Raw genomic sequence first — 13,537 nt, 5'->3', positions numbered from 1 at the left:
CCCAAACCACCCCTACACACAGGGAAATGAAATAGTGAAGACTTCCTAATTGAAAGAGACAGAAAGCTTAGCCAATCACAGCTAAAACACCTCACTTTTAATATTTATATAATCATGTGGACATATTGCTAAGACACCTTCCAGGACCTTGGAAATGAAACTCTAAGCAACATTTAGCTTCAAGGTTAATTTGCCTGTAAAATAGCAATGAAATTTTGGAAAACAAACTGATGTGTCTAAATGGCTTGTCAGAAAAGAGAAAGTTGAAACCCAAGCTAGAAGCAGGGGGATCTAGAAGCAAGCAAATGTCCCACTAAAGATCCACAAATAGGATTAGGAAATGGAAACTCCGGGTATTTCTAAACATGGTGGTAAATGCCAATCTGAAAACAAGAGGCCTGAGGGTGAAACATAGGCCCTAGGAGAGAGGAAATGCTTCACACACCACCCCCCACTTCTCTATAACACTGCTGTACTCATTGTTGTCAATATCTTACTTTCCACTCTTTTTCTTTCCTGGTTTTTGAGTAAAATTATCTTTTACAGATGATGATTAGCAGCCAGTCTACAGCCCTCTGCCTCCAACGTATCTAATAGGACAAGTACCAATACCACCATTCAGGCAGAAGCCTGGAGGTTTATTTTCTAAATGGGCTAAATCAGAGGATGTTTGGACCCAAGGGCACCTGGCAGGGCAGAGAGCATGTGTATGGAGATCCCCATCACTGTGATTCAGTTCAAATTGAAATACTGAATCATAAAATTCTCCCTTCTTTGCTCCCCTGCCTCCCTTGATTCACTGGGGAAAATATTAGAAGGCAGACAAGAGATTTTAGAATTCCTCTCTGACAAAGTTGACCAGTCCAGGAATGGAGAGTCCTGTTGGGGTCCTCCAGCAAAAGAACACAACCTGATTACCTAGCACCCTCCATTGGCAAGCCTTCCCACAGAGTTTTAATTAGTTTCCAGTGCCTCCCTCTGAAATAGGAATGGGTAGCCAGAGATCACAGCACCAAGAACCCAAACAAAGAGGAAAATGAGACAATTTTTTAAAAAAAGGAGAAAATCTTGACAACAACAATAATATTCTAACATATTTAGAGGTAAGTAAAGATATGGGATCCCTGAAACAGAAACAGAGTTTGGGGGCACTTGGGTGGCTCAGTCGGTTAAGTGTCCGACTCTTGATTTTGGCTCAAGTCATGATCTTGCGGTTTGTGAGTTTGAGCCCCATGTCAGGCTGTGTGCTGAGAGTGTGGAGCCTGCTTGGGATCCTCTCTCTGCCTCTCTCTCTCTCTCTTCCTTTCAAAATAAATAAATAAGCTTTAAAAAATTTAAAAAAACCAGATTTCTGTAAAAATGAAATATTCAGGGTTTTGAAAAAAAGAGCATTTAGAATCAAAAGTCTGATAGCATAAAAGGAAATATTAATGGAAGATTTAAAAGATAAAGTTGAAGGGTGCCTGGTGGTTCAGTCGGTTCAGCATCCAACTCCAGCTCAGGTCATGCATGGTCTTGAGGTTCATGAGTTCCAGCCCTGCATCTGGCTCTGTGCTGACTGACAGCTCAGAGACTGGAGTCGGCTACGAATTCTGTGTCTCCCTTTCTCTCTTCCCCTTTCCCACTCATGTTCTGTCTCTCTCAAAAAATAAATAAACACTTATAAAAATTAAAAAAAAGAAAGATAAAGTTGAGGACAAATCTCCCAGAAATCAGAGAAAAGATTAAGATATAAGTGGAAAATAAATATGATGAAATTTATAATATATATATATATATATATATATATATATATATATATATATTCAGATTATGAACCACCCAGGAGGTTCATAATCTGAATAGTAAGAGTTCCAGAAAGTGAGAATAGAGAAAACAGAGAAGATGAAGTTATCGGACAAATAATTTCTCAGACTATAAAGGGCCCATTGTGTGTCCAGGAGAGAACTTGGAAAATCAAGATACACTATTGTATAATTCTGGAACATTGTGGAGAAAGAGAAAGAGATTAGGAAACTGAGTTTCCATGAGATTAAAGGAACTTTCCCAAAGTTACACAGCTGGAAACAGGCAGTATGAAGGCTTAACCCAAGTCTGTCATGTTCCATTACAGTTTTGAATGGTGGCAAACAAGTGAAGAGAGATTTATATTGGATCCTACTTAGTACGAGGGGAAATCATGAGTTATTTGTAGAGGAAACACATAAATATTAATGTAAGTTGAAGATAAAGGGTCATCAGAGACCAAGAATGGAAAGTACAAGAGAGAGAGGAATCACTGAGTCAAGTCTTAAGAAGTCTGGGGGGAGTAGCACAGTGATAGGGGCAAGGGTTTGTCTTGGGAAGGAGTAAAGCTGTGGGCAGGAAGTAAGGGTGGGTGAAGTTGCTGCTATTAAGGTGGAACTCGGAAGAGAGAAATTAATGCGGTGGTACTGTTTTTTCCATGAAAGTAGGAGGCTAGTTATTCTCCTAAGAATAGACGAGGGAGGAAGGGGAGGGTTGGATCTTTACAGGGGATTGTGGTGGAGGGGAGGAGTTGGAAAGTACCTGGAGCATTTAGGAAAGAGAGTAGAGTTGCCAGCCTTAGCAAATAAAAATACAGCTCACTCAGTTAAATTTGAATTGCAGATTAATGACACATAGTTTTTTTGGTTTAAGTCCCATAAATTACATGGTATTTTCTCTGGCAACTCTTAAAGAGAGATAGTAGAGCATGCATAAAGAACAGCAACGTTGCTTTGAAATAAGAAATGTGGAATGGAGCAACCTCAGTGTGAGTTGGGCATCAGATGGTAACCTCATTGCCAGGAGAAGTGAGGTAAAACACTGGGCTGGCCTTCCAGGCAGCAGCGGAAAGGCAGCTGGGCTGAGAGCCAGGAGATAGCTTGGGGATGCAATTCTTAGGGCCTCTCCTGAGAGTAATGGGAAGAGATATGTGTGGGAACCAGAGACTTGGAACTGGCAGGGAAGCCATTGCTGCAAATTGTTTTGCCCTGCTTTCTAATTTTGCCTGAGTGGTCATCTGCATTTTATATCTAATAGGTGTGCACTAAGGATGGAGATTACTAAGTAATCGTCTGAAAACGACTTGAGCTCTTTAAAACACTGCATTAATACCAAATGAATGTTGTCCTCACCAGCAATATTCACAAGAAAAAGACTGTTCCCCTACGTAATTCTTTGACACGTTTGAGGTTTATTGTGGTGGTTTGTACTAGTGGTTAAGAGGCTATGGCCCATCTATGGTCACAGCCCACGTTAACCAAGTTACTTAACATAATTCACCTGGGACTCAATTTCCTTCTTTGTAAAGTTAGGGTAATAATAATTCCTAACTTGTAGGGTCATCAGAAGGATGAGTTAGTATGTATAATACTTAGAATCTGGTACCCAAATGTACAACCTTATATTAGATGTTATAGGTGGATAATGAGATGTTTTAATAATTCATTATTAAATTTATTATTCATTATTATACATTTGTATACACTATGTCAGGAAATATGTAGTAAGGAAATCAGTAGTTTTTAAAAAGGACATTCATGGGGGAGGGGAGGCATAAACAGGCAGAGCACAGAGGATTTTTAGGGCAGTAAAAATATTATGCATGATACCGTAATCATGGATACATGTCATTATACATTTGTCCAACCCCACAGAATGTACAACATCAAGAATGAGCCATGGTAAAAACTATGGACAATGGATGATTATGATGTGTCAGTGTAGGCCCATCAACTGTAACAAATGTCTCATTCTGGTGGGGATGTTGATGATGGGAGACACCATGCATGTGTGGGGTATGGGGGCTTTGGGAAATGCCTGCACTTTCCACTCAATTTTGCTGTGACCCTAAAACTACTCTTTTAAAAAGTCTTTATAATTTAAAAAGTGGTAAAAATAAAAATAAATTTATTTTAATAAATAATGTAACATTTAATAATTTAATAAAAATAAATTTAATTTAACAAAGTATTTCAGCAAAAAAAATACTTTCTTCTGGGAAAAAACATTTACTAGCATACTTTTATATATGTTTCACAGACTTGCATGGTTAGGAAATAAGTGGTTTTTAAAAGGACATTCACTAGCATATCTTTGTATACATTTTATACATCTATAGCTAAGAGATTAGCACAATTTAAAATTTTTATTTTCTTTTCTTTTTTTAAACTTATTTATTTATTTTGAGGGAGAGAGAACAGGGAAGGGGAAGAGAGAGAGAAAGGATCCTAAACAGGTGCCAGGGGGGACTCAATCTCATAAACCGTGGCATCATGACCTGAGTCGAAATCAAGAGTTGGTCACTTAATGGACTGAGCTACCCAGGCACCCCACAATTTAAAATTTTTTAAACTACCAGGTACCTGGGTGGCTCAGTCAGTTAGGTGTCTGACTTCAGCCTAGGTCATGATCTCACCATTCCAGAGTTCGAGCCCAGCGTCAGGCTGTGTGCTGACAGCTCAGAGCTTGGAGCCTGTTTCGGATTCTGTGTCTCCCTCTCCCTCTCTTGGCCCACTTGGCCCAAACTTCCATTTGTGTTCTGTCTCTCTCTCTCAAAAATAAGTAAACATTAAAACATTTTTTTAATAAAAAATAAAAATTTTAAAACCAGAGGTTTCCCTTCAATCCCTTCACTGTGTATTGACTGCACGTGTTTGAACTGGGAGACATGCATTTGCACTCATTAAGTTTTGGAACTCAGTTCTGGGATGCCTAGTGTAAGCTGTCTTAGTGACATTTCTCTCATCAATAAAATGACCAACAATGCTTGTTCAAATTAGATAATCTATCGTGATAGATAGAGTTTGGGTATGCAAGTCACTTTAATTCCTTCCCCTTCAAAGAACTCATAATTTAGTGGATGGGGTGGATTTTGCCAACTCCACACCTTATGTTAGTGCAGGGCAGACTCAGCATATCTCTCCTTTTAAATAAAGGAAGTCCCCAAACCCATCCAGAGCCTATTCTAGAGTCTAGAGGACACTCCTCTGCATTTCCACGTTGTATGCATGTGCTGTTGTTTTGTGGCGATGTGCTCCGTGCAACTCGGTTGCTGAAGACTTGAAGGCAGCTGTGAACTTGATTTTAACTGTCGTTAGATTTCTTCTTTTGCAAAATCATAAGATCCCAGAAGTCAGGGGTCTGTTGTTTATTCATTCAACCTCCTTCTGAGTCATTCAGGTACAGGGTGTGTCTGTCAATTGAAACTGCACACGGAGAAGTTTTGCGTTCACATCTGCCAGGATGGGAAGCCAGAGCGACCAGGAACTGGGTGGAAATCTAGCAGCAGAGCAGGGCAGAAGTGCTCTGAGCTTGTCACTTAGGCGGAGCTGACCAAGGCAGCCTCTATGTCTCACCTTCTGAAGTAGCATCAAAGTGAAAGAAGAGAGTGGGCGTGTTGAGAGCATGAGGTGTGGGGGCCTCTGAATCCTCCCGAGTAGAAAGGGAGAGAAGGTCACCGGTCTCAGACTAGGCTGGCTGGGTCCTGCGGCTCTTCCCTTTTGGAAATTCTTGTGCTGCCCAAGCTTTTAAATCTGTCAGGCCCCAGCAGCTGACCACCTCCCCAAAGGTCTCAGAATCTGGGACACACGGCTTGAGTTTGCGCCCAGTTGAGTGAGGGGAAAGCCAGCCCTACTTCTCGCCCCGCGTTAGCCCATTCGTCACCGAGCCCCGGGAAAACCACTTTCTGCCCCTCAGACCACAAGTTTCGGGGCTGCAGTGGGACGGGGGTAGGGAGAAGCAGAGGAACCTCCGGGACCATTCTCCCTTCTAGGCTGCTGCATATCTCCTCCGCGTCTGTGGCAGCCCCTTGCCAGCCTCTCGTCCCCGGTGGGCGGCCGGGACTCGCGGGGTGTCGGCTCCTCCTTTCCCTGTCTGCACAGAAGCGGCCCCGGGGCGCCCCGCCACGATCTCGGGACTCCGATCCAATCGAGAGCTTGCGGGGGTAGGGAAACAGCGAGGTGCGCTGCGAGACGCCGGGCCGTCCTCTGCCCCCTGAGACTTTTCGGGAGAAAAGTTTCCAAAGGCTCCCCACGTCCTCTCTTTTCTAAGACTCGGGAGAACGGTGTCTGGGAGCGGTGGACAGCCGGGCGAGGGCTGTGATTTATGCATCAGAGTCCAGGGGGCACCAGCCTCCGTCCCTTCTCTGTTTTCTTTTCCTTTTTTTTTTTTTTTTTTTTAATTCGGTTGCCTGGGGAGGGGGGGTGGGGAGGAGGGTGTGTGCACGTGTGTGTGTGTGTGTGTGTGTGCGCGCGCACTTGCGCTTGCTTCTGCCCCAGATCTTTCCTGGACAGTGAGTCTCCGAAGCCGAGAGCCGGAGGCCCGCAGCCGCAGGCGGAGGGCGTGGGGGTTGAGATATTAACCCCTCCCCGCCTCTTCCTAGGGAAGCCACACGGCCTCAGCGGGGCGCTCGGTGACTTCAGCTAGCGGGCCGGCGCGGGCCGCGGAGAGCAGGGCTGGCCATTGGAGTGTGCGGCTGCGGAGGGAGGGGACCCCGACTCGAGTAAGTTTCAAGAGCGTCGCAGTCAGTCGGGGGCGGCAGCAAGATGCCGAGCGCGCAGTGGAGACCCAGAGCTCTCCCAACGCAACTTCGTCCTGCCTGAGCGAGGTAGGGGACTGAGCGCGGTGCCAGCGTGGGCCGGGGGTGCGGGGGACCCCAGCTGCAGGAAGTGTTCAGTGTTAGAAACGAATTTTTAAGCCGGAACGAAGCAAAACGGAAACTTTTAAAACATCCATCTCTGGGCGGTAGAAACATTCATCCCTGGGCTACTAAGCCCAGTCCATCGGATTGTTCTTGGGGCACTTGTGAGTTAATGAAGTTTGGAAAAGGGTTCAGTCCGGTTGTAAAACCGACTAGAGGTGGGGGAGAGTGGAAACTGCGGTTGGTCGCAGAGGGGTGGGGGAAGGGGCTTAGTTTTGGAAATCTTATAGACAAAGAATATGGGAGGTGGGGGTGGGGGTAAGGGCTTAAACTTGCACTGCCGGCGAGGAGGGTGTGGAATTAGATGGGAGAAATGCCGAGTTTCTGGGTACGAGCAGCGTCGGCTGTCCCAGGAACTGCTCTCTGTTACGCCCCTTCTATCACATTGCGGCGTTACTTTGAAACATTTCAACGAGGTACAAGTAGACTTCTGCGAACCGTGCCGTGTTTCATTCTCTCCACACTTTCTAGTTCTGTGAGACGAGGCAACATGTTGGGGGAGGGCAGTAAGTAAAACTACCGCCTCACGTTTAGCAATGCACCAGACGTACGTTCAGGCTTCTGGACTGTAGATTTGCACTTGGAATTAGGAATGTAGTGGCATGTATTGTTATCGTTAGTAGTATAACTTATCTCGTGTGTGTGTGTTGGCCAAACCCACAGTAACTAAACATACTCCTTATGCAATCAATGAATGTGCGAAACTCCTGGGATTTATTGCAATCTTTTATGAATGATTTTCACTGAACCTTTAGAGTTTCTTGCATTAGCTTACAAGGAAAAAAAAAAAAGAAGAAGAAGAAGCAGCAGCAGAAGAAAGAAAAGGCAGTTGCTTCACAGAGGCGTTAAGCTTTCCTGTTTACCGCAAGGCCGGGGCGGGCTTGGCTGCCCACACCATGCGGCGCCCTCGGACCCAAAGCACACCTGTTCCTAGAGAGTTATTAATAGAGCCCAAAGAATGACTTACTCTGTCAAGTGATTTTCGTGCGAATCTAATGTCTTGCATGGCAATTAGGAGGTGGTTCTCTGTTCTTTTAGCTGGGTGGTGCTGTGCGTCTCCACCCTCATATTGGCGGTTGGGTCTCTTCCGAGGAGAGACCAAGAGCTGGTAGTGAACCCGCTGCTGAGAGGGCGAATGCTCCAGAACAGCTCCAAGCTGGAAACCTGGAGGGGGATCGAGGTGGCGGCGTGAGGGAGCCGAAGGGATGTTAAATGGGACTTGCTTCTCTAGTTTTCCCATTTCCGTTTGGATGTGACACAGGGAGAGTTTTAGTCTTGTCGAGTTGGGAGTTTTCAGTTTGGGTAAAAAATTTTTTCTCCCTTCCCTTACCCACCCTACTCCCCCCTTTTTTCTTTTTCTTTTCTTCTTTTTTTTTTTTTTTTGCAAGAAATAAGAATTTGATTTTCTTTTTCTGAAATCCTTCTCCTTGCGCTTTCCCCAAGTTTACTTAAAACAAATCCATGACAAAACTGGAGCAGTGCCTTAGCTAGAATGAATTATGCCAGTGTGCTGTGGCTTTTTCCCTGACTCTCTCCTCTTTGTGACTTGTTTAAAGCTGCTGTTCCCGAGGCCCTCTCCAGCCAAGGAAAAGCTACACAAAAAGCCTGGATCTCCCGGACGGAACCACCCCCCCACCGCGGCAAGTGAAGGCTCTCTCGGCGTCGCCCTCTAGCGTCCTTCAGGAGAAGCGCCACCCCCGGGTTCCTGGAGACCCTGCGCACCATGGGGTCCACCAGCGTCCCGCTGGTGAAGACCCACCGCAGTTCTGTGTCTGACTATGTCAACTACGACATTATCGTCCGGCATTACAACTACACGGGAAAACTGAATGTCAGCGCGGACGAGAACGGCATTAAACTGAGCTCCGTGGTGTTCATTCTCATCTGCTGCTTTATCATCCTAGAGAACATCTTTGTCTTGCTGACCATTTGGAAAACCAAGAAGTTCCACCGACCCATGTACTATTTTATCGGCAACCTGGCCCTCTCAGACCTGTTGGCGGGAGTGGCCTACACGGCCAACCTGCTCTTGTCTGGCGCCACCACCTACAAGCTCACCCCCGCCCAGTGGTTTCTGCGGGAAGGGAGTATGTTTGTGGCCTTGTCTGCCTCGGTGTTCAGCCTCCTAGCCATCGCCATCGAGCGCTATATCACAATGCTGAAGATGAAACTCCACAACGGGAGCAACAGCTTCCGCTCCTTCCTGCTGATCAGTGCCTGCTGGGTCATCTCCCTCATCCTGGGTGGCTTCCCCATCATGGGCTGGAACTGCATCAACATGCTGGCCAGCTGCTCCACTGTCCTGCCGCTCTACCACAAGCACTATATCCTCTTCTGCACCACCGTCTTCACCCTGCTCCTGCTCGCCATCGTCATCCTATACTGCAGGATCTACTCCTTGGTCAGGACTCGGAGCCGCCGGCTGACCTTCCGCAAGAACATCTCCAAGGCCAGCCGCAGCTCTGAGAAGTCGCTGGCGCTCCTCAAGACCGTGATTATCGTCCTGAGCGTCTTCATCGCCTGCTGGGCGCCCCTCTTCATCCTGCTCCTGCTGGACGTGGGCTGCAAGGTGAAGACCTGCGACATCCTCTTCAGAGCGGAGTACTTCCTGGTGCTGGCCGTGCTCAACTCCGGCACCAACCCCATCATTTACACTCTGACCAACAAGGAGATGCGCCGGGCCTTCATCCGGATCCTGTCCTGCTGCAAGTGCCCCAGCGGAGACTCCGCCGGCAAATTCAAGCGACCCATCATCGCCGGCATGGAATTCAGCCGCAGTAAGTCGGACAACTCCTCCCACCCCCAGAAGGACGATGGGGACAACCCAGAGACCATTATGTCCTCTGGAAATGTCAACTCTTCTTCCTAAAACTGAAAGCTGCCCGACCCATGGGGAGAGTTCTTGCATGGTCACCCCACCACCCAGTGTTTGGAAAACAAAAACAAAAATAAAAAAGTCTCTGTGCCTCCACCGCTGCCAGGGAGGAGCTGCTGGGAGCCAGACGGAGGGGGCAGGGGGCAGAGTAAGAGCAGCCTGGTGGTGCCGGGGTGTTGGTGGGTTAGTTCCTGTGAACAATGCACTGGGAAGGGTGGAGATCAGGTCCTCGCCTGGGATCTATTTCCTACCCCCGCCCTGGAGCTTTGATTTTGCACTGAGCCAAAGGTCTAGCATTGTCAAGCTCCTGGAGGGTTCATCTGGCCGCTCCTCTAAGACTAAGGCCCCAGTGTGAGAGCATCTGTGGAGAGCTTGGAGGAGACGTTTTCTCTCACCTTAGTTGCCAGCCCAAGTGACTGTGTGCACTTCTGCGTCTCTGGGTATGCACTGCATATCCTACCCTCCCTTTCCCTTCACACCCCTCCTCAAAATTCTGTTACTTTATATTTGAACGACCTGGCGTTCATCAGAGCCGGGGTTGTGGCACGGTCCATTTGCTGATCGTCTGCAGCGGGTAGGCCGTGTTCAGGAGGGAAACTGTGAGGAATGGAGATGGTTTGGAGATGTAAAGCAATTTTATTTGCTGAGGCCAAAGTTTCCACGTAAGCTGGATCAGTTTTTGGAATTTGGTTACAGTCACTTTGATTTTTTTTTTCTTTTAACAACTTTACAATGAAGTATGTTACAGCATCGTTATCCATTGTGTCTGAAAGTCTGCATAAGTCCAGTTTATCTAGATGCTATCAACCGGGATCCTTTGTGTCATAGGAGAATCAAACAAGTAAAACAAGGTGAAAACTGACTGGGGGTGACTTTGTAAACCAAGAGAGATTTCTTAATGAGTTTGTCTAACAAATACAACGTCTGTCTTTGGCACTTTTGTTGACGTTTATTTCAGAGTGTTGTGTGAATTATTTCAACCAACAGGATGGTTGTATTTTGTTGTGTTAAAAGTACTTTCCGTGATTTTTGAATGTATTTGTTTCAGCATTTTATTGGACTTTTCTAACCTGTGTTAACACCGTTGAACGTGCATTTCCTAAGAAAATACAACCCTCTTGTGCCATTAAAGCATTACTTTAACTGATAGGGAATACCAGAAGTTTTAAAATACAGCTGTTCATTAAATAGTTAATTAAAGATGTGTATAAATGTCACAAAAAATAAAAATATATTGCTGTCTCTTTAGTATGGTTTTCAGTGCAATTAAACCGAGAAATGTCTTTTTTTTAAAAAATAGTATTTAATAGGTTTCTGACTTTTGTGGATCATTTTGCACATAGCTTTATCAACTTTTAAACATTAATAAACTGATTTTTTTTAAAGATTCCTTTGTGAATAGCATTTTTTTTTTAAAGAAATAAGACATTGTGTTTGACTATGTGGATCTTTAGAATCAAAGTTAAGGGCAATTTTCTGTTACTCTTTAAAGGATTTCACCTTGATAAACTAGGGTGTGAAAAAAAATGTGGTTTGTTAAAAAACCACTCTATCTTTTTCAGGAAGAGAAACTTCAATAAGTTAACACTGAAGAGTAGTAAAAAATGCAATGAAAACCACCAACCTCTAAATACCACGCTGACAAGTAAATGCCATTATTGGAGTTTTAAATTGCATTCGAGCCAAACTAAGTGTTACACAATAATTCTTGTCCTAAAACACGGGCTTTTAAAGAAATAATATACAAGAATGTAGTTGTAAATCTAATTAAAAAATTTTTTTTAATGTTTATTTATTTTTGAGACAGAGACAGAGCATGAATGGGGGAGGGGCAGAGAGAGAGGGAGACACAGGATCAGAAGCAGGATCCAGGCTCCGAGCTGTCAGCCCAGAGCCCGACGCGGGGCTCAAACTCACAAACCGTGAGATCGTGACCTGAGCTGAAGTCGGACGCTCAACCGACTGAGCCACCCAGTGCCCCAGTAAATCTAATTTAAATTGTGAAACGCAATGGTCGCTCCAAGCCCATCAACAAAAGCTTTTACATTCTTGGCTTTCTACCAACATGCTGGGGAAATAGGGATATGGATCTGGGAGATAGTATATTAAATCACTTTTTTCCAAGACACTGTCTTGGCTTCTCCCAGACTGTCTTTTGGACAATATGGGACCACACAGTAGTAGGAGCACATAGCTAGCAAGGAGTAGCAAGTTGTAGAATGTAGGTTGAGTAGTATACCCCTCATACCTGAAAGCTTTCAATAATCTCTGATAGCTTTGGCGCCCTGGCCATTAATTGCTCCCAACTAGGCAATGAGACCAAGGGCACTTTGTAAGCGCCACAGAATTACTGTAATAATTGTTTCGATATTATTGTCATCTTCACTGAGAATTCATTTGAAGGGTTTGGGTTTGTTTGCCTCTTCAGTCCCGTTATTGCTTTCAGAATCTGTGCTTTCAACTGTCACTGCATATGCACAGGACACAGTTGGGACATGAAGATAAACCTCACCTCACAGAGTAGATGTCATTTCTGGGTAAGGTTAACTGTGGGAAACAGAAGTGTGTTCACGAAGGAAACCTTAGGTCACAACCTCCAGTTTCCTGAAGGAAATGCCAAAAATGTGCTGAAGACAAAAGACTGGAAACAAACTGGAATGTCTCTATCCATCTGTCTGCTGAGGCGGAAGGAATGAGTTCATGTTGTACTCACTTCCTAGAGCTTTCATTGAAGAGTCAAGCATAATGGAAAAGCCCATCCATTTCGTGTTTCTATGGACGATAAGTGTTCCTACTATTGGTTTTATCTTTATAAGCAAAGCAATGACTCACAACATGGGGAAGTTGAGGTAGGGCAGCTGATCCTGGTGGGGATTGGAAAACTCATGACAACGAGTGACAGAGAGGACAGCCTTACTTGCCCACCTGTGAGCACATTACCCAGTCATCATATGTGCATTCTTCCTGGAAGTTCCACACTGTGCCTTTCATTCCAAGAGAGCTAGACAGTCATGGACTGTGGTTTTCCTGGGCAGGTGTGGGATAGAAGACTACCTCTGGCTGAGAAGCAATGGCTGAGATAAAGGAGTCCTTGGTGGTATCTCAACATGAATATCTGGTTTTAATTTAGTATATCCTGAGAATTGAGGATGAAAACAAAAATCTCAGTAACTATTTTTATACTAAATTTAAATGTCCATAAAGTTTTGATTAAAAAACTTATGTAGTATTTTTAAAGAGGAATAAAACAGGCAGCCTGAGAAATACTTGACATATTCTTGTAAATGGGCCCCTGGCATAAATATTGAGGAAAATTACAAAATGACATCAAACAATACTTTATTCCCAATGATATTAAATGTGATTACAATTCTATAGAACATTCACATAGAAATTGTATATAAGAAAAATGCTTGCCCTTGCTTTTTAGCCTTATTATAAGTAGAAAAATTAAATTCTTTAGTAAAAGTTAATCTAGTGATATTAGAAATTCCAACATTTACAGTAATAGAAATGTTGCATTTATGTTAACTAGAGAATGGATTTTATTTTGGCATTATCAGTACTTTGGTTGTGATTTATGGCATCTTTAATGTTCCCCCAATGTAAAAAGTCTTATTATGAAGGTTTTTGTTGTTGTTGTTTTTAATTTTAGAGAGAGGGGCCAAAGGAGAGGGGCAGAGAGAGAGAGAGAGAGAAAGAATCCCAAGCAGGGTCCATGCTCAGCATAGAGCCTAATGTGGGTCTCGATCCCATGACCTTAGGATCATGACCTGAGCTGAAATCAAGAGTCCAATGCTCAACCAACTGAGCCACCCAGGTGCCCCTTTTTGATGAAGCTTTTAACTTACTTTCAAATTGGATTAATTTCTGCTATAGACACTGCCTATGATAAGGATGCACCCAATGTAATATCCTTGTAGTACTTCTAACCCAGACTGTACTTTTTGAATGATTTT

General features: G+C 44.4%; 1 protein-coding gene across 3 annotated transcripts; it reads left to right on the top strand.

Annotated features, from left to right (window-relative positions):
* The first annotated feature begins 6,329 nt into the window (after nucleotides 1-6,329).
* On the top strand, nucleotides 6,330-10,965 carry S1PR1 (sphingosine-1-phosphate receptor 1). 3 transcript variants are annotated; one of them, XM_047083865.1, is made up of 2 exons: nucleotides 6,330-6,610; nucleotides 8,260-10,965. In XM_047083865.1, exon 2 carries the CDS (start codon nucleotides 8,427-8,429, stop codon nucleotides 9,570-9,572), a length of 1,146 nt encoding a protein of 381 aa, XP_046939821.1. In that variant the 5' UTR covers nucleotides 6,330-6,610; nucleotides 8,260-8,426; the 3' UTR covers nucleotides 9,573-10,965. The 3 variants fall into 3 exon arrangements, with proteins under 3 accessions (XP_046939821.1, XP_046939823.1, XP_046939822.1); XM_047083867.1 differs by lacking the exon at nucleotides 6,330-6,610 and adding an exon at nucleotides 7,013-7,721; XM_047083866.1 differs by lacking the exon at nucleotides 6,330-6,610 and adding an exon at nucleotides 7,729-8,005.
* The last annotated feature ends 2,572 nt before the right edge of the window (nucleotides 10,966-13,537 follow it).

Source organism: Lynx rufus, unplaced genomic scaffold (assembly GCF_022079265.1).
Source record: "Lynx rufus isolate CCGP_SWC_20201006 ecotype Redwood Valley unplaced genomic scaffold, mLynRuf1.p SCAF_2, whole genome shotgun sequence".
Lineage (NCBI taxonomy): Eukaryota > Metazoa > Chordata > Mammalia > Carnivora > Felidae > Lynx > Lynx rufus.
This window is presented reverse-complemented; position numbering and strand designations above follow the sequence as displayed.

Excerpts from the sequence above, each read along its gene's own strand:
- S1PR1 (XM_047083865.1), top strand. The coding sequence starts at position 8,427 with ATGGGGTCCACCAGCGTCCCGCTGGTGAAGACCCACCGCAGTTCTGTG.